Below are 26,904 nucleotides of genomic sequence, written 5' to 3'. Positions count from 1 at the left end.
GTAGGGAAATTGTTGCCAATACTAAGGCAATAGAATACCATAATGTCAGCAAGGCAGTTAAGTGACTCAGAACTCTATGCTGCGGGGCATTCTGAATGGGCAATTCCATGGCATTTCCTTTGACATTCACCATTTAGCATGTATGTAAATAAACTGAACCAGACTGTCCAGAGGTGGGTAAGTACTTTGTTTATCATCCCATAATCTATATGTGCTGGGCACCTACTGTTTCGTTTGGGCTCATTGTAAGGGAATGAGAAGTCAGCCCTTCAATACAAATAGCATTTCCAGGAATCTTGCAGCACTGGATATTCTTAATGACTAATGCTGTGGTGACACTTGTATGTTTTAGGTCAGTAATCAAACGGTACCGTCTGCAGTCCCTGGAGTACAGCTTTGTTACGCCACTGTAGTGGCCATTAGAGTGCAGAATATGTTAGCCCGTCCCTTCCCACTTCTAAACAGTACATGAAAACTGCTCCTGCAAAATGTGTTTTTCATTATTGCCACTATTGACCCAATATTTAGAACCTTTCCGTTTCCTCCTATGAATGACTCTCTCGGTTCCATTTTTTGGGGGTAAAAGTATACTTTTTGTTTTTATATTGTTGATGTAGGTTGGTAAAATACATTTTTGGGGAAGATTTATGTCAAATACTTGTCCAGGATCTCCAGAATCTTGGGTGCTTTTCAATAAAGCCATCTCCACTACATGTCATCCCATGGAAGCAGCATAACCCAGTGAATATAGCACTGGATTTGGAATCAGGAGACTTGGTTCTTCTCTCACTGTTGACCCTGACTCATGACATACCCAAAGCCCCATGAATTCAGTAAGAGTCTTTCCACTGGCTTCAGTGGGCTTTGTATCATGCCCTCAGTGAGTGACCATGGGTACATCACCTAGGCTGTCTGTGCTCTAAAACAAAAGATTATGATGCTTATTCACATTGTGAAAGGTGATGAGAGCTACAGAGGAAAAATACTATAAAAGCAAACATAATCTTCATTGATTTAAGGATAGCTGAATTGCACCCAGCTGCTCAATACTATGATTCTATAAATGAATAACGTCTAAGAGGCTGCTTTAGCAATACCAGCCTTGATGAAACTGACATATAGCTAACAAATATGTAGACAGACTCTTTACCTGGGACCAGTCATACATGATATCAGCTGGAATTCCCGCAGTCCAGAGTTTTTGAACGATATTGATGGCTCTCGTCATTGACATCTGCCCAACACTCACAACCAACAGATCACAAGAGCCCATAGTAACCTGGAAGAAAAGTAGAAGTGAGAGGGGCAATGTGAGCAACCAGAGCTTGTTTTCAGGTGTAAACATGTTGATATTACTGGAGAACAAATACATTATTGTGCTGCTTTTCATGCAAATTAGGCAGAGATTAGGAGATGGTTCATTAAGCATTTTTTTTAATTAAGCTCTTCAGCAAATCTGACCCTGTTACAGAAAAAGCACTTGCAAAGCCTAAAATCAGTGAGTTACCTGGCTTTATCTCCTCCCCATTTAGCAATGTTAATGTACCTCTTCACAAAGAAGGATTAAAAATATACACATTCTGCTGCTGAGTGAAATAGTTATCATTTATGTAGAGAAGCCCATTTTATGACAAAAAGAAGGGCTAGGGACAAAAATATGATTTTTTTTTTAAGGGGAAGAACATGACTCTACATATGGGAAAACATATCTTTTCCCCTTTCACAGATATTAATCACTGAATAAATTTAAAAAATGAAATTTTTATGCCATTAAACAAGCCATGTACTACATTTCACTTTACCAATTTTTTAAAAATCTATATAGATAGAAGCAAAGGAAAATGCACCATATCTTGAGGCTTCTGTCTGTTTTAGTATGGAATTATTTTGAGACACATCTGAACCTCTTAATATTTCTTGACTATCTATGGCTACATACAGATTACTGAAATGACAGAAATACGAATGAAACGGGAACCGAAACTTACAGAGTCCTCCATACTGGAAACTGCAGCAGTTATTTTTTCTATAGCTATACTGACTCCAACAGCAGAAGGAAGAGGTCCTACTGTTTGCGGCCCTCTGAACTGTGGAATCTGAAGAGACAAGAAACAATGCTTTTAGTAAGGTATCAAATAAGTATATGCTTTTTTAAAAAAAAAAGTTAATTACACACACCAGATGATCATATCTGCCTCCAGCTGCAAGAATTTCATGCACAGTTCTTTGTCTGCGTTTGATGTATGCTATAAACTGAAAGATGACTCCATTATGCTGTTGCACTTTGTAAACGAGTCCTAAATTTATAGACACCTATAAAACAAAAATGAGTATTATATCTTCACTAAGTCTTACACCAGTTCTAATCACACAATTGTAAAGTATTAAAATGTACACATCAGCAGATCATGAAAACTTAACATGGTTTCTCTGCTTTTGAGGAGATTTAATACTGCAATTAAAATACTGATCCCTGAAGAGACAGATTCAGCCAAAAAATCCGAGGGAGGAAAGAATGTCTTAAATCTAAAGGATCACAAGGGGACATGAACTACTGAAGATTTGTGTATATGTCCCAAATAGCAAATAAATAGCAAGGCTTTAAAGAAAATGAGCTATTTCAATTGTTACCATCAGTATTTTAGAAACTTTTAACATTTTCAAAATATAAAATTTTAAAATGTTCAAAGAATCCCTTAGTGCTCTCAGTGATAGGTATGTAGAGAAAATTATTTTTCAACTAAGAATGCAACTGAAATAGTTCAATTACACAGATATAAGTATTCTTCAGCTGCAAGTCTCTTACCAATACAGGCCCTACTCTGAGACTGAGGATCTAAAAACAGGCGTCACCAGTAGTGTTTATCATATACAGTACCACAATTTGATGGTGCTTTTTTCTGTTCATCAGACTATCCATGGATTTGTCCCTGGGGAAAGGTTTATTAAGACAGAGCAGTTGTAAAGAGCTATAAATCAATGAATTTATAATCCGACTGCTTTACAAACCTGAAGTTTTATACCAAGCTTCTTTAAGAAACCCATGACTTCCTCCAGATCTTTCACGCCGTGCTTTACCAGCTGGGTGACACCAGTTTTTTGTTTTATCATTGTGTTTATCAATGGGCTTAAATCATTCAACTCTCCCTTCTGCTCAATAAATCTGTACAGTTGACAAAGCTGAAAATATACACAGATACAATACCATACACAAGCTTGAATAGAAGGCATATGAACAACAACATAGCGTTTGGTTTGTTGTGACCATTTATACTTGTTTTACAGAGCAGACTAATAATTCTGCTTTAGAATTTGGGGGAGGGAGTGGACACAGGAGAATTCCTAATCAGAGCATCAAAAAGTTGGATGGTGAGAGATCTCTCTCAACCCAATCTCTGTATTCATGCACCTAACTCTGCATAATAATATTTAGTATCCCACACAGTTTTCTTTTGGAAATCTCAGTCTACAATATTCCATTTACCCTTTGAACATCTGCATAATCTGAAACACAAACATTAAAAAAGGGAGAAACCAAGAAAATAGTAACACTGAAAGAGACAAGTTAGACCATTTCCAAAGAGGTATGACAGTAAAGAGATCAATGGCATTTCAGTTGCAAATGCAATGGCATCATCTCTATACAATGAGTGGCATATTCTTAGTTGAGGTTTTAATGGGTTTCATAGTAAATAAAGTACTATAGACTTATAACAATTTATAGGGAAATTCAAATATAATGTGTAATGTTGAACTACTTACGCTGTTTGACGACAGAGAAAGATTACAAAATTTGGCTTCCACTTCCCTTTTTGTTAACTTTTCGGTCTAAAGTACAACAAAAACCATCATTATTTTGTAGCATATTTTTAGAAAATTCACTTTTGAGAGAAAAAGTTTACTAATTGAGATGAGAATTAATAATGCAGCTCCTTGGTTACTCCCCCTCCCCCCTTTGATGTACCCATCTTCAATCAATTACTCTCTGAAATATCACTGTAAACAATGGCAAAATGTTTACTTGTCTCTCGGTGATTCCATATCTGGTTTGGTCATTTTACAGGTAAAAAGTCTATTTAAAACATAGCTTTTGCTTAAAAAAAATACAAACCGAATGCTAAACAGAAATATTACATGAAGTTAAAAAAAAAACTATGGAAGGTCTTTGTTGTGATTTAAACATTCCTCTGCAGTGTTCACAAATGAAACTGACTAGTCCATTTTCTCTGATCAAACTGTGTGAAGTAAAAACAAAACAATAAAAATATATCTGAATGCAATGTTTTCAGTTTTAACAATCTAGGATGTTTTTAGTCATATAGGTAAAGAATCCCCCCCCCCCCAAAATAAATCTGTGTTTTAAGATAACAGTTCCCTATAAGGAGATAGCAGAAAAAGCTTTAATACAAACTGATCATCTGGAATAATCCACCACTTTTAATATACGGTTAAAATACTCTCTGGTAAATTACCAAAGTGTTATTACTCATATTTAAAGATGGATCTATAATTAATGTGGCACTTTACAGTTATTAAACTGATCTCTGCATGAGTCATTAATATCTTACCATTGCATCATACAGAATGATGTAGACTTGATTGAGTTTTTCTTCTGGTATCCCACAGTGCAAGAGTATAGCTTTCAATAAGGCAGTGTGGTTCAAGTAAATACTATAGTTTCTTTCCTAACAGAGGAAAAAAATATCCTATGTTTTACTGGCATTCCAGTATGTAAAATAGCTTTTCTGTTTCATAAGACTAACTTTGAATCTCCCCATCACCTTAACTCCCTTCTGTGTACTACAGAACTGGCAGGATTTGTGCCATTTTATATTTTTAATGTCGGGATTAAGAGACAAACTCTCACTCACCTAAAAGAAGATAGCTATTATTTCAAACAGTGCTGTAAAAATATCCAATAGTGTACACATTGCAAACGGACTGTTCATTGGAAATCGTACTTGAAAAAACTTTTCATTTACAGTTTATATTATACTGACTCAGTTTGCAAGTTTTATCAAAAGTCAAAACTTGGAAATATTTAGTGTGTTACAAGGTGAGAAGGTCTTTTTCTAGTCATTTATTGCCTACATATTTCCGTATTTACAATTCCCTCTCTAATGAAATAGCCTTTTATGGTTAAAAAATCAAAGACAATGAAAAACGTCTGTTAGTCAAGGAGGTAAGATGAGGGAACAACCTGTAGTACTGGAAATTCTTGGATGATTTCAGAAATAGCGTAGATTGTTTCTGCAATAGGTAAAAAGCTGTTTCCACTGGAAGTGATGATGTCAAATGCACATTCTAGGAGTTCTTTGGGGTGACAGCGGTCTAACTTCCGAGGTCTGTATACACGCTCTATACAATATCTACAAAAAACACCAAAGAAGGAATCAATACAATACCTTCAGTGCTGTCATTTATTCCGTCATTTTGTAGAAAGTTACATGTGCAACAAGTGGATGAGGCATAATTCCTCCCAGCCATTTTCTTACCTTTTCAAGTTTGATATATTATTTCTAGCTACAAATCTTGCAAAAGGAATCTGAAAACAAACAAAAAAAAGGTGGTTGAGACAAATATGCATAACTTCATTCTGACTTATGCTGAATTATAGATCATGCAGTTACACCTTTATTCTCCCATCTGTAATAATGTCTCAGAAAATGTGTATTTGTCACAGCTAAATTGTATTAAGCATCTCTGGTGTATCTTTCAGGAAAATGGTGTTCACCCTTTGAGTGGGGGAGAACTCAGTTTCTCAGTTATGCTGATACAGGAGGTATGCATTGCAAAAGGGGGTATGTATCTAGCAAAAAAAGGCATACTAACCACGACTGTTTGTGTGCTGTTAATAAAACCCTATTTCCAGGAACACAGAAGGAGATTATCAGCTGCCATATTCAGTCAATGCTTCTGTAACCAACACATTTTAGGAAACCACTCATTCCAACAAAGAGCTCAAAACTGTGGAGGCCCTTAGAGTAGGGATAGCATTTCGTCTGATTCTTCCTTTTATTACACCAATGATATCACACTGGTCTAAAACTGGGGTAACAGAAGCAGAATTAGACATTACAACTAGCACTATTGAAGGATGACACTAAAAAAGTCTTTAGCCTTTATACTTTTAAAAATTAGGGTTGTTGATTAATCACCGTTAACTCACACGATTAACTCAAAAAAATTAATTGCGATTAAAAAAATTAATTACTATTAATAGCTGTTAAACAATAGAACACCAATTGAAATTTATTACATATTTTTGGATGTTTTTCTACATTTTCAAATATATTAGAATCATAGAATATCAGGGTTAGAAGGGACCTCAGGAGATCATCTAGTCCAACCCCCTGCTCAAAGCAGGACCACTCCCCAGACAGATTTTTACCCCAGTTCCCTAAATGGCACCCTCAAGGGTTGAACTCACAACGCTGGGTTTAGCAGGCCAATGCTCAAACCACTGAGCTATCCCTCCGCCCAACTTTGATTCATATTACAAGAGAATACGGAGTGTACAGTGCTCACTTTATATTATTTTTTATTACAAATATTTGCACTGTAAAAATGATAAAACAAATAGTATTTTTTAATTCACATCATACAAGTACTGTGTAGTGCAATCTCTTTATTGTGAAAGTGTAACTTACGAATGTAGATTTTTTTTTTTTTTGTTACATAACTGCACTCAAAAACAAAACAATGTAAAACTCTGGAGCCTACTTCTTGTTCAGCCAATCACTAAGACAAATACGTTTGTTTACATTTACGGGAGATACTGCTGCCTGCTTCTTATTTACAATGTCACCTGAAACTGAGAACAGGTATTTGCATGGCACTTTTGTAGCCAGCATTGCAAGGTATTTACATACCAGATATGCTAAACATTTGTATGACCTTCATGCTTCGGCCACCATTCCAGAGGACATTCTTCCATGCTGATGATGCTCATTAAAAAAAAATGTGTTAATTAAATTTGCGACTGAACTCCTTGGGGGAGAATTGTAGGTCTCCTGATCTGTTTTACCTGCATTTTGAATGCAGTTATTTTTTGTACATAATTATAGTGAAAGTTGAACTTACAAATGTAGAAAGAGATTGCACTACAGTACTTGTATTAGGTGAATTGAAAAATACTATTTATTTTGCTTTTTACAGTGCAAATATTTGTAATAAAAATAAATATAAAGTGAACACTGTACACTTTGTATTCTGTGTTGTAACTGAAATCAGTATATTTGAAAATGTAGAAAACATCAAACAATTAAATAAATGGTATTCTACTATTGTTTAACAGCACGATTAATCACGATACTTTTTTTAATCGCTTGACAGCCCTACTAAAAATATAAACTGGAAATTGGGTACAAGGTACTTAAATATGCAACTGACAAGCTGCAAATCTGGTTAATAACTAAGGCTAAGATTTTGTCACGGTTATTTTTAGTAAAAAAGTCATGGACAGGTCACAGGCAATAAGCAAAAATCCACAGAAGCCTGTGACCTGCCACTGACTTTTACTAAAAATTGCTGTGACAAAATGGTGAGTGGGGGTTCTAGCACCCACCGCTGCTGCCGCTCAGGGTGGCTGGGAGCTGCAGGGGCCCTGCTGCCCATGGAGGCCAGAGCTCCAGGACTGGAGGCTGGGAGCTGCAGGGACCACCCGTGGGGCTAGGAGCTGTGGGGCCCCAGCCACATCTCGGAACTTTGGGGCTGCCCCCTGTGGCTGGGAGCTCCGGGAGCCCCTGCCACCTGCAGCAGCTCAGAGCTGCAGGGTCCCCCGTAGTGGCTGGGAGCTCTGGGCGCCCTCCCCTGCAGCTGGGAGCTCCAAGGCCCTGCCGCAGCTTCAAGCTCCAGGGCTGGCAGCTGCAGCAGCCCCTGCAGCTCAGAGCACTAGGGCCCCCTACCTGACAGGTCCAGCTTTGTGGCTCAGGGGCTGAAGCAGAAAAGGCCACGGAGGTCTCTGGAAATCACGGATTCCATGACTTCTGTGACATAATCATAGCCTTATTAATAACTATAGAGGAGTCAAAGAGAGTACCATAGGTGAAGTAAAAGACCAGCTGTAGTCAAACAGTGCATGTTTTGTTGAACTAGGATGATTAGCCGCCTTGATGTTACCAGGGGCGGCTCTAGCCATTTCGCCGCCCCAAGCACAGCGGCACGCCGCGGGGGGCTCTCAGCCGGTCGCCGGTCCTGCGGCTCCGGTGGACCTCCCACAGGCGTGCCTGCGGATGCTCCACCGAAGCTGTGGCACCAGCGGACCCTCCAGCCGCCCTCCCGCCGACCGGGAGAGCGCCCCCCGCGGCATGCCGCCCCAAGCACGCGCTTGGCATGCTGGGGCCTGGAGCTGCCCCTGGATGTTACGTAGTAGATATTATGGTGAGAAAAATAATGCACATGGATTCTTGGAACTGTCATGCAGCCATGATACACAAAGGCTAATAGGCATGGTATGCAAGACTTGGTGAAAAGTGAATACTTCCAGATGACAAACTATTCAAATATTCTCAACAAGGAGCTGACCATTCTTGAGTAAAGTTAAGACATATCGCATGAGAGAAAGACAGCCTATAACTGGAAGGTGGGGACTCCACACAGACAATTTGGGGATTCCACAGGGGAGCCTGTCTTTTCTGCTGTAACCTTCCCAGTCAAGGAGAGAGATTTATCCATAATATCTCACAAGCTACAGGCAAGAGAATCTTGTAATATTCTGTCATTTTAGGTTTAGTGCAGCTTCCTTTCATATCAGTTTCTGTAAAACTACCAACAAAACCTTTTGTTTAAGCCGAACTGAACTGGGTATCTGCTATATCCGGAGCTGTGGCTGAAGAAAACAATCTGTGATTTCACTGGAGGCAGAGAAAGGTGAAGATAACTTTGTTGGCACACCAGTTCATCAGTACAAACTGCAGTCTTTCTCTGAAGCAGTACCACAGACAGGGGCAGCTCCAGGCACCAGTGCACCAAGCGCGTGCCTGGGGCGGCAAGCCGCGGGATGCAGTCTGCCAGTCGCCGTGAGGGCAGCAGTCAGGCTGCCTTCAGTGGCTTGCCTGCGAGAGGTCCGCCGATCCCACGGCTTTGGCAGCAATTTGGCGGCTGGTACGCCGAGGGTGTGGGACCAGCGGACTTCCCGCAGACATGCCGCCGAATCCACATTACCAGCGGACCTCCTGCAGGCATGCTGCCGAAGGCCGCCTGACTGCCGTGCTTGGGGCGGCAAAATACATAGGGCCACCCCTGATCACAAAATGTGCTTCCTGCAACTGAATGCAGTGGGTCTTTTTCCAGCTGACCAGAAGAAAAGGGGTTGTTGCTCTTTTAGGGGACACACTCTGCAACTGGGGGGAGGCGGGGCGGGAGGGGAAGGAAGGGGAAAATTTACCTGGACAGAGCAGGGAGGAGCAGGAAGTGGTTGGACCAGGTGGGCAACACCGCTCAGAGGTGGGGGTAGGTACATCCTGGGCAGTTTTGGAGAAGCTCCCTCTTGCAGCAGTTGGGCTTTGGGGAGGCATCCAAGCTAAATGTTGGTGCCTGTTTGTGGCAGGTGTCCACTGCAGGTACTGATACAGCAGGGACAGAGTTCTCTGATAAACTGGCTTTGGATTTAGGAGAAGGCATCCCCTTAAGGGATGGGGAAGGAGGGTTGGGGTTCAGTACAGCAGGAAGACAACCCTCCCCCCCCTCTTTTCCAGCCCCCTTTCACACTCACAGGACGGGAGGGTAGCAGGTTCCCAGAAATGGGCTGGGACCAGACTGGAAGGGCTGACAGCAGTCGTTCCAAATAGGCAGAAACGATTATGAAAATAATGATGTCCTTCACTGTATTCCCAGATATGTGACGTTTGAATAAATTTGCAGCCTAATTAAACCACATCCATTGCAGGGGTGCTGGACCAATTTGTATAGTGGGGGTGCTGAGAGCCACTGAACCAAACCGTAAATCCTGTATATGACGAAAACCCACTTCAAGCCCGAGGGTGCAATAGCACCCCTAGTTCCTATGATCCATTGCCTCCTGTCTTTCTCTTGCTGTGGCCAGGACAATGACTGTTTTTGAGAGTATATAGGAAGGTAAAAAAATACCAAATAGGCAACATAGGCAGTAGCCACATTAGGGTGATGGCAGTTACACACATAGTGTAGGCAGATTTCTGAAGAGGAAATTAAGTGGGATGCTGTTATTCTTGTTGGGTCACAAGTGTGAAGGAAGGGACCTTAAAAAGTGAGTTACATAATCTTTTCCCTCACATGTGCATAAGTGAAAAAACAAATCTACAACACGTCATCCACTATATTTGTAGTGTAGCATTTTTTCTTAAATTTGTTTTTTTAAGATGTGTTTAAGTGTGGAAAATGTAGCAGTGTTTTTCAGTATTCAGTGTACTTCCACTCTTTGTAGTTCATTTTTGTGACTGGTGTGATGCTTACACATGGAGACAAATGCAGGCACAGTTCTGACTGGACACACTCCCTGGACTGTTGGGTGAAATCAATTATGATGCAAAAAGTAAGGCAAACTTGCAAAGGTTACTTTTTTCCAGTGGCCATTTTTTCTATCCTCTCTATCATTTCTGGAAATGTCATCAACTCAGAGTAGAGGAGAGAGATTGGGAGTCAAGGAAAAAAACAGATAGACAGGCTACAATCAGATGCCTGAGTGTTGTGAGAAAGAAGTAGAAGACTGTTCCTAAAACTTGATTAGTGAATCAAAGACAATAATAGAAACTACAACATTCCCCAAACCTACTAGCTTAAAGTATAAAGGGTATACTGCTTACCCTGAGATCATAAGGAAGCATCAACAGCATCCCGCTGTGATCCATGAAATATGAAGCTTCATTATGGTCATACAGTTTCTTATTTCTAGGCATTAGCAGTGGGGTATGCAGCTTGATAGCTCCTATGCAAAATTGGTAAAACACAATTCGAATAGAGGTCACACCTTCTCTTCAGAAGCCATTAAAAAGAAAAAAAATCAAAACTCCAAGTGTATAAGAATCTAAAGTAAAATTTGTTTATAATCTGTTACCTTTTGAAATAGATTAATTTTGGGGTCTATGAATAAACTGATAGACTTAACTGTTACCTTTTTTTTTTTCTTGGGGAGGGGGAGGAGAGGCAGAAGAGATATGTGAGGATAATCACAGAATCCCACAGACTAACTCCATACCCTAGACAGAATTCTGAAATCATCATCAGTTTTACCTCCCTCTTCCTCCAGCTTCCACAAAGGCTTACAAAAGGACAGGTAAGAGTCTCATTAAGCTTGTCAATACTATTATATTTGTCAGGTATGGTTGCTGCTAGCAAGGTGAGCTGAGGATCCTTCTTCCCAAGTACTGAAAGGCAGAGTCTAGGAATCTCACAGAGTGGCCCACATGGCAGCACAAAAGTTTGCGGTTCAGTTGCTGGGCTAATGCTGTTAACACCTTTGTTTATTTTTTTAAAGTCATCTTTAAAAATGGGTTATCGTCAGAAAAAACAATTTTGCAAAATACCACTTTTCATTGTGTGTTTTTGAAGTCACAGCTACTGCCCTTAATGACTAGAGTAATTTATATTATCTTTTTACTACTGGATGTCCATACAAATACAGGACATAGAGTTGGATTATTTTCTGACTTGCATATAATCAACATTATTGTCAAGTTCCAATGAAGAATTTTTATTACTTGCTATAATACATGAGTAAGAACAAACCCAGCTTGACCTTAAGATCCCTGGTTTAAGTCTGAAGGGCTAGAAGTTAGAAAATCTTTTCAACTGTAAATGAGCAAATTTGATCTGGAAGTCAGAGTCTGTTGCACTTTCCAGATAAATTATCTGTCCTCTAATCAGACCTATATCCTATAAACCTTATAACAATGTAAATAAATCAAAACCTCCTTCCCTCCCTCCTGAAAATATTTGTTTCAACTCTAAAAATACTTTTGAGCACAGAAGTATGTACCCATAAAAATCTGTACCTGTTGATTCAGCCACAGCATGTATAAATATTAGAGATGTTTCCCAAAAACAGAATCTTTTGTGAAAACCTTTAGATTTCTCCTAAATAGTTGGTTTAAGAAAAATTTCAAAAGTATGACACACTTTAAAAATTGATTTTTGCTTTCTGGAAATAATTTAATGGAAAATTCAACAAGTGATTGTTATAATGTGACTGAAAAGGTTTTTAAGTTTTCCAACATTTGTATGGTTTCCTCCCTCCCTCCCCCCATTTCTTTGAACTAGCCTTAGCAAGTTTTATCTATCACTGTCTTACTATGGTCTACATGTTAACCTAAAACAATATTCATATAGCATTCCCTACCCTGAAAAACCTCTGAAGTGTTGGTCATCATAACAAAATCATTTAGTATAAATTCAAAGACAAAAGATTTACATGGACTAAGATTTGAGATCCTCATCATATTCTATTTATAGTAGACATTTCAAACCAGCTGCTCTTATGGAAGCCACAATGAAGGTCGAAGTTCTAAATATGCATCTATCATCTCATGCAACCTTGTGATTAGTTTTTTCATAGTGAAAACATTTCACCGTCTCTCAAATCCATTCAATACCATTTTCTGAGTACGGAAAAAACAAAAGGAACAGTAACAGCTGAACGTAAACCTACCATGTCTTCTAAAGATCCGGCTGACAGTCTCACATACATGCTGCTGTATCTTGGCTGCTCGAATGGAAAAACTACCCTGAAAACAACAACCACCCCAAAATAAGGAGCACTTAAGTATATTCCAATACAGAAGACATCAACATATGAATCAAATGACCATAACAAACTACAATCAGCACTGTATACAACATAATGTCCTTATTCTTTCCACACATAACATTCCCATTATACACTGATTACTAGTTAAAAAGTGCAATGGAAAGAAGGAAACAAAACACATTTAGAACAATCATTTTTAAGTGTTTTAGAATAAGAAGAGAATCTTGACTGCAGCCATTAAACGGGATTGTCTGACAGGGTAGAAATGGCTGTTGCCCCAAAACAAAAATATTTTACTGACACTTAGATGTGAGTATCATGACTATTATAATAGCTAAGAGTAAGAAGCAATCATACGCACGCAGGTTTGTGGCCATTTGTTCCCATAGCAAAATTTAGTTTAATTCTTCACTAAGTATGTGAAACACAAATGGGGAGCAGGATATGAATTAGATTGGAGATATCAGACCAATGGTATTAAATTATCAGTTTAGAAAGGGACGCTAAGCACTGAGGTAAAACATTATGAAGTACAGGTTTTGAGCTGAGTCACATCTACATTTTCTTGGTTGGAGTTATTAAAAATCAATTTAAAACTAACCTTTAGCATGTCGCTGTCATAGGTGTAATCCATTGCTGGAGAGATGCGTTGTGAAAATATCTGGCCCATCATAGTCCGGTAAGCTTTCCCATCTACATTTGCTAAGGTATGATGAAGCACTTCATGAAGTTCTGATTCCTCCATCTGGGGTGGTGGGAGACGTTCACTTTTTAACAGCTCCACAGCAGTTGGTCGTTCTGCAGGATTATGGTCCAACAACCAAGTAATAACTGATCTCTACAAATTAAACCAAAATATATTACTAATTTAACTACTATTAAAAACATCTCATGGGATGAATACCTCAGTAAGCATTATCAGTTACATTATCATGTCAGTAAGATACTCATGTATTGAAAAGTTTAGATATTATTTGAATCTTGTGAGAAAAATTATTCTTTCCTCACTAGTTCTGAATATCTTTAACTGGGATATCAACAGAGTAAGAATACTATTATCCCTAAAAATGTATCCTCCCCCAGGCAAGACTCTTGGGATGCTGTGTAATAATTTCATAACAGACACAAAATGATGCAAAAACTCAATATAATGTAAAGTAAGATACTAAATACTATTAATTTATAGAAGATATACAGATAAAAAACATGCAATAAGGATTTATAAAATACAGATATAAAAGCAGGAATCTTACTGGCTAATGAAGATTCCATTTGTTGGCTATTTGGTATAACTTCAAGTATTGGGATTCTTTTAGTAAACTGCTGAAAAAAAATAAATAGGGATGGTGTCCCTAGCCTCTGTTTGCCAGAAGCTGGGAATAGGCAACAGGGGATGGATCACTATATGATTATGTGTTCTGGTCATTCTCTCTGAAGCACCTGGCACTGGCCACTGTCAGAAGACAGGATACTGTGCTAGATGGACCTTTGGTCTGACCCAGTATGGCCATTCTGATGTTCTTATGATGCTCTAACAAAGAGCCATATCACTGTTCAGCAGGGCAAAGCAGCCAGAAAGCTGGTGTTACTGGCTACCCAAGGACTCTCCGAATGTAAAGAAAATCTCCAGATGGTGTACAGGAAAGTATGGTATCTCTGCAGCACCCCACTCCTGCCCCATGGAGTAGGAGCATGGTTGAGAGAAATTAGCTATAAAATAACCTAAGATAGCATTTGAATCCATTAGGCTCCAGCTGTCCCCAGCTGCCAGAGTGAGCTACTGGTGGCCATTGCCCATGGACACAACTTATAGCTATCATTTCACCTTACAAATCTTTTTTTCTACAATACATCCCACTATGTTTGAAACAAAGAGTTTTCAAAGGGTTAAATTAATTGCTGTACAGTGTAGCTTCAATTTGTCTGAGCCTAGAGTCAAAATAGTCCTTCAGAGTTTAAAAGGTACGCCATGAACTCTGCAGTTTGTTAATCCATGATGACTGCACTCAGGAACTTGGTGTTTTAAATATATTTCAATGTCAATTGTATTAATTGCTTTAGCCTTTTGAGTTTTCTTTTTTACTTTGTTCCAGTGTCATGTGATGACTTCGCAGAGCTTACTAATTTAAAATGAAGTGAAAAAATAATCATTAACATTTCTTAACAGAGAACACTTAATAATTAAAATGTCTATAAAATTACCTGCTTTTCATGTTTCACTTCATCAAAGTCTTTTGGAAATTCAATAGGAGACTAAAAAAGAGAAATATATTTGAATTAGAATAAGGACGCAAGCTAACCTTATTAACACAGGTATATATCAGAAACAGTAAGTCTAGATATTTTTATTACGCAAAGCAAAAAAATTGAGTTAGCTGTTATAGTTAAAATTGCCAAGACAGTGTTCTATTATTATTCATAAGCATGTATATGGTGCTTTGTAACACACAGAATAAGAGTTTACAAGGTACAACCATAGCCCCATACCCTCTGTGTGACAAGCTGCTAGGTGTGAACCAAGAAGGACTGACTGACCTCTTGATCTAAAAGCTTGAGCCTCTGATTCTTGTGCTTCCATTAACCTAGAAGCAACAGTTTACTCAAACCAAAAACATAGTCCTGTCACTAGAAGGGGACAAATACCACAATAAGTTAATGTGGTTTATACAGAAAACCCCAATTTTCTTCATGTGACATTTATGCATTTTCCTCCCTTTAGCTTACTATAAAAAAACCCCTTCAAACATTTGGTTGCGATATAAAGCATATTGTTAACATTTTGCATACTTTTTCCTTCTCTATTACTCAATAAAGTATTTGACGAAGACCCTCCCCTCCAATCTCCCCAGCCCCCAACATTTATACATACTCGTCTTAGCTGGCTGAGAACAAAGATCCTTTCTGATGCAGTACTCATGGGACGGTAGGACATCTCAAAGAATATTATACCCAGACTGAAAAGGTCAACTTTCTAGGGAAATAAAAATCAAGTAAGTAGTAAATCTAACTACAAGAGAAGTGTCTCTGATCTATGATGATAGTAACTTAGCAGCAGACAAAAATGAACATATTTTCCATTCTATTCTAAGTACTTATATTGCCTCCATTACTACAGTATCTGCTTCACAATCTTCAATGTACTTTATTCTCACCACAGTCTCATGAGGTAGGTAGAAAGTACATTTTATTTTGAAAACATTTCTATTTAGAAAATATTCTGTTTATACATGGCACCAAATATTTCTTCTCTTGAACCACACTTGTATGAAAACAGGATCTTTTTTTATTTAAGAATATATCTACTCTTGATACTTGTTCTCCATCTTCAATATCTAGAAGGAATCATAGAATCATTGAATATTAGGGTTGGAAGAGACCTCAGGAGGTCATCTTGTCTAATCCCCTGCTCAAAGTAGGACTAACACCAGCTAAATCATCCAAGCCAGAGCTTTGTCAAGCCTGGCCTTAAAAACCTCTAAGGATGGAGATTCCACCACCTCCCTAGGTAACCCATTCCAGTGCTTCACCACCCTCCTAGTGAAATAGTGTTTCCTAATATCCAACCTAGAAGGAGCTGCATCTTGTCTGCCTTTGCAGGAAGGCTCTTCTGTGCTCTGAGAAGGACTTAGTTGCCCTCCCTCAAAAGAAAACGTCTGCTTTTTTTGTTTTCTTTTGATGTCACTTTGTGTACAATTACACTGCTGCAGTCTATTTTTGCCCAATCCTATTAGCAATTATATTTTCACTTTCTCAAGCTAGCGGTTTGCCTATTCTTTAGCCTCATCATACGTTCTCATAGTTTAGTCCTACTAAGTGAGTGATTAAAGTAGGCGAAGGACACCGTGCAAACCCATTTTTGGACATATATATATCAAGTCTAAAATGGAATTATGGGAAAGATATATTTCACTGAAACCCATTTTGGTAATGAAGCATTTTCTAACTAGCGTGACTCAAACTACAGACCACATCTCAAGAGGGACCAGTCATCTGCAGTTCTCATTGATTCCAGCAAAAGTTGCAGCACCTCTCAGAATGTAGCCCTATAAAAGTTAGAGGATTTCAACAAGTATTTTGGGGCTGCTTTTAAGAGATGATTTTTCACCACAATACATTATTAGCCCCCCCTCCCAAATCTCCCCTTTTTTTTGGAATATTGATAAACAGTCTTTCCTAATTCTTGAGGATTTTCCTTAATGAAAATATATCAGTTGATAACATTGGCCAAATTTTGGGCAATAAGTCTATTTCGTCAAGCTTTTACAAAACCTAAGACAAAGAAATGTTTCCATGAATTGTTTTTTTAATTTAAATATAAATACAATTTTTGACCAAACAAATATTCTCCTGCTGTGTTTTAAACGCAAATGTGACAGCAGTGCATCCTACTGCTTGTGAAACCAAGTCAAACATATGGTAAAATGGTTAAACACAAGTCAAACTGGCCAATCTATGTTTATTGTCTAACCCGAGAGAAATGCAAAGAAGTAAACAAACAAATACCGGACTCTAAAAATGCCTATGTAGTGCACACTGCCAGCAATGCCACAAACCTGGGAGTTTCAAATACCAAGTGGCATTGATCATTATCGGATACTGATGCATTAGGTCCAGAAAAATCATCATCATCTGTAGTTATGCACTGAAATCATGGGGTTTTAACTGTTTGTGTGTAGGTAACCTGACACACGAATGTCCACCTTTATTTAAATTTTCTAGTTTAGCAGAAAAAAATACACGCCAAAAAATCATACGACACTAGGAGTCTAGTAGATCAGTAAGTTGGGACCATTTTACCTCACTGAGAATCCCCCTGCCCCTCCACCCCAAATATAAGCTTCATCCTAACACTTGAGGGAGGTGTTACAATATACAGAATTATCTTTTCTGTTTAAGAATGTGTATTGATTAATGCTAATACTGCTATAGGTGCATAGCGACTCAACTACACAGCAAAAAACAAAACAAAACACCACACCCCTGCGGCAACGAGTCTCAGCCAGGTCAACTGACTTGGGCTCATCGGGCTCACGTGTGGGGCTAAAAAAAGCAGTTTAGCTGTTCAGCCTCAGGCTGAAGCTCAGGCTCTGAGACTCTCCTGCCTCACTGGGTCTTGGAGCCCAGGCTCCAGCCCAAGTGGGAACACCTACACTGCTATATTTAGCCCCATAGCGTGAGCTTGAGTCAGTTGACCTGGGCTCTGAGACTCATTGCTATGGGTTTTTTTCTGCTGTATACATATAACCACAGTGGCTGGCGAGGTTCAGTTTTCAGCCCCCAAGTAAATTTTATTTAGTGGATGAAAATGGTTTTGGCAAAAACAGAGGCAAGGGAGAGATTCCAGAGGACTGGAAAAAGGACAAATAAGGGAAATAAGGACAACCCAGGGAATTACAGACCAGTCAGCTTAACTTCAGTACCTGGAAAGATAATGGAGCAAATAATTAAGCAATCAATTTGTGAACACCTAAAAGATAACAAGGTGATAAGTAACGGTGAGAGTGGATTTGTCAAGAACAAATCATGTCAAACCAACCTAATATCCTTCTCTGACAGGTTAACAAGCCTTGTGAATGGAGAGAAGTGGTAGATGTGGTATATTTTCACTGTAGTAAGGTTTTTGATACTGTCTCACATGACCTTCTCATAAACAAACTAGGGAAATGCAACCTAGCTGGAGCTACCTAGATGGTTGCATAACTAGTTGGAAAACCATTCCCAGAGAGCAATCAGTGGTTCACAGTCAAGCTGGAAGGGCACATCGAATGGGATCCTGCAGGGATCAGTTCCGTGTCTGGTTCTGTTCAATATCTTCATCAATGATTTAGATAATGGTATAGAGAGTACATTGATAAAGTCTGCGGACAATACCAAGCTGGGAGGATTAAAATTCAAAATGATCTGGACAAACTGGAGAAATGGTCTGAAGTAAATAGGATGAAATTCAATAAGGACAAATGCAAAGTACTCCACTTAGGAGTACACAGAAAATGGGAAATGACTGCCTAAGAAGGAGTCCTGCGGAAAGGGATCTGGGGGTCATAGTGGACCACAAGCTAAATATGAGTCAACAGTGTAACTCTGTTGTAAAAAAAAAAAGCAGCCATCAATTCTGGGATGTATTAGCAGGAGTTTTGACAGCAAGACACGGGAAGTACTTCTTCCCCACTACTCTGATTAGGCCTCAACGGTAGTGCTGTGTCCAATTCTGGGCACCACATTTCAGGAAAGATTTGGACAAATTGGAGAAATTCCAGAGAAGAGCAACAAAAATGATTAAAGGTCTAGAAAACATGATTTATGAGGGAAGATTGAAAAAACTGGGTTTGTTTAGTCTGGAGACGAGAAGGCTGAGTGAGGACATGATAACAGTTTTTAAGTAAGCAAAAGGCTGTTACAAGGAGGAGAGAGAAAAATTATTCTCCTTAGCCTCTGAGGGTAGAACAAGAAGCAATGGGCTTAAATTGCAGCAAGAACGGTTTAGATTGGACATTAGGAAAAACTTGCTAATTGTCAGGGTGGTTAAGCACTGGAATAAATTGCCCAGGGTGGTTGTGGAATCTCCATCATTGGATATTTTTATGAGTTGGTTATACAAACACCTGTCAGGGATGGTCTAGATAATAATTAGTCCTGGCATGAGTGCAAGGGACTGGATTAGCTGACCCCTTAAGGTCCCTTGTAATCCTACAATTCTATGATTCTCTGCAGTAACTTGAGTGAAAACAGAAATTAACTGAAATTCTGTTAACTGTGAATTTTGCAGAAAGTATATGAAATAATGAATGACAAACTTTAAACAAACAAACAACGGAAATGCAACCTAGATGGAAATTTAGCAAGCAAATTTAGTAATATAAAACTGTTATTTCTGTAGTCAACAAACAAGTGATAACAAATCTTACTTCTAAAGAGATAAAAATGTTTTTGAAGTGTTCCTAACTTTGACTAGTGTCTTGATTTTATTAATATAATGAACTTACCCAACTAATCACATTAAAAATGGGTACTGTGTACATTTTAAAAAATTACTGTATATTAAGGACCTGTGGCATTTTAAGCCTTTACATTTAAATCACTGGATAGTCTATGGATGGTCAGATCTTATTTACAGTAGGTGAAGATCATACATTATGCAACTCAAATAGACACCTCTATTGCTATTCTCTCAAAATGCCCTTGTATTAAATCCTATTAATATTACCTGATTATATGAAGATTTAGTATTTCCTTGGACTTCAGGGCTCACATATAGTGCAGTGCCAACCATCCCTGTCAAATTATCTGTATGGATATAAAAGAGTTACTAGTTTCACAGAACCTGCAAGTGGAATACAGCATCTAATGATTAAGAAAATGTAGCTTTTTTTTTTTAAACTCTTCTTTAAATGGGAATTCAGTCTTTGTGAAAGTTGAGGAGTGAAATATCCTACATATTTATAGACAAAACAGGCATAACTTGGACATGTCTCCTTTTTGTATGCCAATCACCTTGTCTTTATAGGATTCCATTATGACACTGTGACACAGTATGTTAATACACCTCTACCCCGATATAACATGGTCATGGGGAGCCAAAAATCCCTACTGCGCTATAGGTGAAACGCCGTTATATTGGGGTAGCGGTGGCAGGGCTGCAGCGGTGATTTAAAGGGCCCGGGGCTCCTACCGCAGGGAGCCCGAGGCCCTTTAAATCACCATCAGAGCCCCGCTGCCACAGCCCTGGGGTAGCGGCAGCAGGGCTCCAGTGGTGGTTTCAAGGGCCCAGGGCTCCCCCGCAGCAGCCGCACTATATGCAAACCCGTGTTATATCAGGTCGCGTTATAGCGGGGTAGAGGTGTACTAAGACTAAAGTCACAACCAAATTTAATTCTCATTATATTCATCCTCAACATATTTGCAAGGTAGATCAAATGAGAATGTATAAAGAGTCGTGTCGTCCGTCCGTCCGTGTCGTTCCCCCCGCCCCCCGCACACACAGACACACTCTGTGGAGGTTTGTACCACTGAAGTCTTGCAAAAGTCCTGCATGGGTGGGGGAAGGGTGGGAGAAAGTATAGGCAGTGTCCCCACATAGGAATCTCTGCAACCCATGCAGGTCAGAGATGGGATCTGCCCTGACCTATAAAGTTAGGTTAAGAGAAAGAGTGAATTTACTTTTATGTAGATCAAGTGGCAATGACCTCCTGGCAAAGAGGGTATGGAAGGACAGCAGCTGCTATTCCAGCTCATAACATGGAGTAGAGACAGACATCCCTGCCCAAAGCCAGATGATTTGGATAATATATATATATATATATATACACACATACACACACTTTTTTTTGTGGTGCAAAATAAAATAAATAAATAAAACCTGAATATAGAAAGGGCCTTTTGTTTTGCATAGGAGAGGGGCGGATTTCACTCCATTTGAGTACAGAAAGCAAGACTGTTGGATGGGGGGAAGAGATAGCTCAGTGGTTTGAGCATTGGCCTGCTAAACCCAGGGTTGTGAGTTCAATCCTTGAGGGGGCCACTTAGGGATCTGGGGAAAAAATTGGTCCTGCTAGTGAAGGCAGGGGGCTGGACTCAATGACTTTTCAAGGTCCCTTCCAGTTCTAGGAGATTGGTATATCTCCAATTATTACCTTTTATTATGTACAATTTTTCTTGGCATCAGTTAGAGTAAACAATATTTTTTGCACTTACCTGAAGGGTCAGATTTGGCCAGATGGCTTCCTGACTGATCTTCTCCTTGTTTAGTGTCTGCCTAAAACAGAAAAGTAAACACACACAAAGGTCAGATATTTTATAATTTTCATGATTGCAATGAATAGTGACTTAACTAAAAAGACTTCTTCAGAATAAAGCATTTTCATCATTTATTAGCCTCTACTCCCAAATATAAATACAAGTCTGTAACTTTTGGCACCTACGTTTAAAATGTTTGGCTTAAACTTCTAAAGATCAACTACCACAATTCTAGACAACACTTTAACCAGTTAATGAGTGTGAAATGCATTTAACCTTTTGGCATATGTATGTGTAAATACAGAAAATGCTTTTATACAATTTATAATCCTACACTAGAATATGCAATAGTGAAATGATAAAGGAATTATGGACTGCACATTTAAATCTGCTGAACAACATTAGGTTTTATTGACATTTTTCCTTTACATGTTACTCCTGTACCAAATTAAAATTATTTCATTTGCTTTCTGTAATGGCCTAGATGTGTGTTGCAAAGCTTAATTTTATGTAATACTTACTGCATATGCTGGGTGATCTGTAGCTAAACCAAAATCACCAATTTTCACATGATCATCAAAATCTAAAAAAATGTTCACAGGCTTCAAATCTCTGTGAATCATTCCCTGTTAACACAGTAAAAAAAAAAAGTTTGAATCAGAGTGGCTGAGAGAAAAATTCCTTCCAGGCTATAAAACAGTATTGGAAAGGGACCCCCTTTTTGGTTCTGTATACAGTACCAACCCATTCCACTAATTCATCAGTGATTGATACTGGGAAAATATTTGAAGGTGCTAAAAACAGCAAAAAATAATTTTTAAGTGACAATATATACCCAATAAGGTATTTTAAAACTAACTAAATTGTGGTAACAATAAAACAAGTCTAGACCAATTTAAAAACACCAATGCAGGTTTATGATGCACTATTCCAGAACCTTATAAAACTGGGTGTGAAACAAGAAAAATCATTGTATAGATTTGACAGTTGCTAACGAGTGTAGATATTGTAACATTTACTAACCTTCTCATGTATATAAGCTAATCCATCCAAAATTTCTCGGAAAAGTCTCCAAAGCCGACTAGTATCTTCATACAATCCCTGGTCAATAGTGTCCCGTAATGTGCTCTTTTCGCAATACTCCATCTTCAGACACAAGGAAAGAGAGATGTTTGTAGTTAAGAAAAAAAATTGTCAGAAGATTTCCTCTGTCAATATGTTAATACTCAGCTCTGTACTACAACCAAACACAGTCTAGAGCAACTTGTAAACACCCTATCTCCATAACTGTGATGTCCAACAATCTGGAATTTTCTGTGAGAAAGTATTTCTACTAGAAAAAAATTGTATTGTCATCTATGTATATTATCACAACTTCTGTCATTCTTGCACTAACAAACACTTAAAAACCAATCCCTCCCTGACTCTAATTTAAAAACAACAAAAAACACCCAGTGGAACTCTAGTCTAGAAAAAAATGCTAGTTTAAAATGGCTTTTAAAATATTTCTGGGTTGATTTTGCTTAGGTCTTTAACTGCTTGTATTAAAACAACGTATATATGTAAATACATGCAGGAATTGCCATACCAGAGAAGACCAGAAGTCTTATGTTGACAGGTTCGATGTATTTCACATTCTTTTTTCCATAACAAGAATACATACATTAATTGGCCAAACCTTTTAAAAAAACATCCTAGTTTTATATACTAAAGAGTTTATATAATCTTCAGAGTTTCATTTCAGCAATCTGATTCTGTTTGGTTACTTGTCCAGCTACACAGAGAAAGCAATTAATTTGTGTTTACACAATGTATGGTTTATCTAATAACCTTGCTATTCTCCATAACCAAATACCACCCACATCAGATGTCTAACCTGAATGAACAGACAGTGTACTGTCTGAACCACTGAAGTGGAGTCTTCTTTACTGTGACTATTCTTTTGATGACATTCTTCATCCTACACCACAGAAACAAACCACCAACAGTTAAGCTAATACAGAGAGGTCCAGTTCCTTAATCATCAAATCATTTTCAGATGACCAGAATACATTCTTGATTGTGACTTTCTGTGGCTGAATTGTGAGCATAGTAAGACAGGAAGAAGTGTCGTACCTTATCTATCCATTAACACTGCTTCATTTTCAAAATATTAATGAATATTCTTATCATTACCAAGTAATAGAGAAAGGGTACACAGTGGAATATCTGTATTTAATCTGAACCTCAAACTACCTTTGTGGAAAAAAAGCATGGGTAATATACTTAGAAAAGTAAAATGTTACCATACAGTTCAGTGAACTATAATATAACACTAATAAATATATTACAAAATCCAACAAAAAGTCTATTCTTTAGTGATCAAAATGCATTGCACTGGAGTTTGTGTTTTTAACCCATATCAAAGTTAGTGACTGAAAGCTATATTGATACAAGCTGTCCACAGTACCAAAAGAGCACAAATAGAAGGAGGAAAGATAGATTTAAGGTCAAATATCTTGTCAACCATTAGAACTAGAGACATATTCCGTCTGATACAAAATAACTGGGAACATCAGCTTTTTAATGATTCTCCAGTGATATGTTGTAATGATTTCATGCAGCAAGTGGGAAGGGGTTGGACCTTAAAAAAAATAAATCACATTATTCTGATTAATATCCTCTTTCCCCCCATTTCAATTGTTAAATTAAGAACTACTAGAACTATAATAAAAATCTTTGATTTATATCATCTAAAAGCAGCTCAGCATCCCAGCTTTCAATTGATATAAAGCATTCATCTTTAATTTTGGCACTCAGAGATCAGCTACTAAAATTTGGTGAATACTAAAACTCCAAACTTTCAAGCACCCATGCTCATGAGTTTACAAATGAGTAGTCTCATTTAACTCAATGAAAATAGGATTCCTGACTCTCAGTTTCCATCTATAAGCAAGAGACCATTTTATTATTGTTACAATACACACTGGTTGTGTGTAGTCTATGCTTTCAGGGACGATCTCCAATGGTGTCCCTATATATCGAAGAGCCAGATTGATCTGCGGTTTGTAAATTTATATTCCTACCTCCAAATGTTACTTTACCCCTTTGTTCTTCCAGTACTTAGTAATTTTATATTTACCAGAGTAGGACTTTTACTGTTTTCATCCTCATTATCAAAAATTATATCGCTTTCAGAATCCGCAGCTGGTCTGTTTAGGAAAAAAGAAAGAAGAAAAAGCAAACTTGTATTTGTAATTAATACATTTATCATCCCTTTTGCAAGGATATTAGTATGTTATTTACTATAAACATAGAAAATTTGAGCTTAGCTATTACAGTCATGACAAAAAAAATGCACCCAAACTGTGTGCTTAAATGCGGCAAAAATATTTCTTGACAGATCATCATATCTCCAAGTTACTAAAAGGGAGACAAGTATTTCCAAACATATATTTTATTTCTGTACCTCTTAGGCAGATTTCACATATATATTTCAGAAATGTGTCCACAGAAGATCATGTCCCATCACTGACAAAAAAAATATAGTGGAGGAACACATCACATCCCAGCTACTTTTCTTACTTGAGGTCAGATGATTTTATCTTGCTCTCACTCTCACTCTCCTATTTGTCCTGCTACTTCCTGGCATCTGATTTGACTTTTCTGGAGCCACTACTTTTTGTCTGGGCCCAACAAGTAGACTGTCTCTGATATAGGATAAAACTATTGTATGGCCTGATCCTGCAAACGCATCAAGGGGACTACTCATGCGAGTGACTTTATTCTCATTCACGCTTGCAGGATTAAGCACTTAGTTCTCCCTTTGCTTTTCTCTTCCAGTGTCTAATGCTGGCAGCACTGCTAACAATTTCTCCTGGACAGCATATCAGGCTTTTGTCAGGTAGGGAAAAAATGTTCAATAGAGCAGGATTGAGCAATCTTATCTTCCAAAATAACCCCATTTATAAAAACGCTTAGAAGCTTAAGGCTGAACTTTCCATCCCTCCCTGCCCCCCCAATGCAAGCTGCCACTGATCTATTGTCAATTTTGCTCATCACAGCTATTTGGCTGCTGGCAAATAAAGTATTATACAAAACATTAAAATGTTCATTTGGAATAGCACATTATGGACGGGGGTGAAAGAAACTTAAAGGATTTACTAGTACTCCAGAGTCCTTGGGAGGGAGTGGGGCCTCAACCGGAAGAGTCGAGGCCTTTAAATCCCCGGGCGCTTTAAATCAGGATTCAAAGGGGCCAGGGCTGGGGCTGTGGTAGCAGCAGCTGGGAGCCCCGGGCCCTTTAAATCACCCCCGGAGCTACCAGCTGCAGAGGCGGCTGGGAGCCCCAGGCGTGATTTAAAGGGCCCGGGGCTGCCGCTACCACAGCTGAGCCCCGGGCACTTTTAATCACCATCGTAGGGGGCTCCTGGCTGCCACCGCTACCCTGGGGCCCCAGGCTCTGGCAGAGCTTTAAAGGGCCTGGGGCTCTGCTGCAGTAGTGGCAGCTGGGAGCCCCTGACCCTTTAAATCACCGCCAGAGCCCCGCTGCCGCTACCCCAGGGCTCCAGCAGCGGGGCTCGGGTGGCGATTTAAAGGGCCCCGGAGGGTAGTGGCAGTGGGAGCCCCAGGGCTCTGGCAGCAATTTAAAGGGCCTGGGGCTCCAGCTGCTGCCGGGACCTTTCAGGAGCTCCCACTGTCCCTTTAAATTGTCACCAGAGGAAGCTGATCCGCGCCAATACGGCGCACCGGCTCTTGCACCATACCAGGGCATACCAGCTTACTTTCACCTCTGATTATGGATAAATGTTATTTGCCAAACAGATATGGGATGTAAAAGGGAGATCAGAATTTGGACTTGACAATTTTCTTCCTAATGCTAAAGCCTACTTACAAGAATGACTGTGAAAACACTCCTCCACCATCATCATCTTCATCACTGGACTCCTGATCAGCTCCACTAAATTTGGTGCTAGAAGATCTCTCACAAGAGGTGCTCCACTCAACTGAACTTGTCAAAACAGGAGGAGGGGCATTGGCTTCCACATCATCTGTTGATTCTTCTTCATTCTTCCCATTCAGATCTAACTTGGCAGATGTTTTTTTCCCTTCTGTAGTTTCTGATGTTGAGGTACTGGGAGGGGGGTTTTCATGTTTTTCTATCCAAGCATTGTAGTATCTCACAATATTTTCATGATTCAGACGAGAAAGTAACGTTACTTCACCTTTAATTCTCCGGAACTGCTTGCTGGCAGGATTTATGTGAATACGTTTCACAGCATAGTAGCAGCCATCAAGTTTGTTCTGTACCTGCGAATTAAAATAAATCTAACCTTACAGGACTGTTAGTTCATTCACAGTTGGAGCTCCTGAAAGGTGCCAGAGTGACAGCACTGAAGAAGTCCTCCATTTATCTGTGAAACAAATGCAACTGCAGTGTAAGCCTCCCCACACTGCCTCACCAGTAT

General features: G+C 38.9%; 1 protein-coding gene and 1 long non-coding RNA gene across 2 annotated transcripts in view; one reads left to right on the top strand and one right to left on the bottom strand.

Annotated features, from left to right (window-relative positions):
* The window catches only part of EIF2AK4 (eukaryotic translation initiation factor 2 alpha kinase 4), a 70,113-nt gene that overhangs the window by 13,046 nt on the left and 30,163 nt on the right, over positions 1-26,904 (bottom strand). The window contains exons 12-31 of the mRNA XM_045014247.1: positions 26,331-26,746; positions 24,579-24,648; positions 23,334-23,417; positions 22,481-22,603; positions 21,979-22,083; positions 21,416-21,476; positions 19,929-20,008; positions 15,594-15,695; positions 14,927-14,977; positions 13,326-13,562; positions 12,626-12,701; positions 10,785-10,906; positions 5,496-5,545; positions 5,201-5,369; positions 4,569-4,685; positions 3,763-3,828; positions 3,010-3,180; positions 2,179-2,313; positions 1,989-2,096; positions 1,151-1,279 (exon numbers count right to left, since the gene is read on the bottom strand). Of these exons, the coding sequence (XP_044870182.1) occupies positions 1,151-1,279; positions 1,989-2,096; positions 2,179-2,313; positions 3,010-3,180; positions 3,763-3,828; positions 4,569-4,685; positions 5,201-5,369; positions 5,496-5,545; positions 10,785-10,906; positions 12,626-12,701; positions 13,326-13,562; positions 14,927-14,977; positions 15,594-15,695; positions 19,929-20,008; positions 21,416-21,476; positions 21,979-22,083; positions 22,481-22,603; positions 23,334-23,417; positions 24,579-24,648; positions 26,331-26,746 (2,472 nt within the window). The remainder of the gene's footprint in view (positions 1-1,150; positions 1,280-1,988; positions 2,097-2,178; positions 2,314-3,009; positions 3,181-3,762; positions 3,829-4,568; positions 4,686-5,200; positions 5,370-5,495; positions 5,546-10,784; positions 10,907-12,625; positions 12,702-13,325; positions 13,563-14,926; positions 14,978-15,593; positions 15,696-19,928; positions 20,009-21,415; positions 21,477-21,978; positions 22,084-22,480; positions 22,604-23,333; positions 23,418-24,578; positions 24,649-26,330; positions 26,747-26,904) is intronic.
* On the top strand, positions 13,229-26,353 carry LOC123368956. The gene is made up of 3 exons (XR_006578940.1): positions 13,229-13,403; positions 25,280-25,340; positions 26,261-26,353. It is a non-coding gene; the product is annotated as an uncharacterized LOC123368956 (long non-coding RNA).

This window comes from Mauremys mutica, chromosome 4 (assembly GCF_020497125.1).
Source record: "Mauremys mutica isolate MM-2020 ecotype Southern chromosome 4, ASM2049712v1, whole genome shotgun sequence".
NCBI lineage: Eukaryota > Metazoa > Chordata > Testudines > Geoemydidae > Mauremys > Mauremys mutica.
This window is presented reverse-complemented; position numbering and strand designations above follow the sequence as displayed.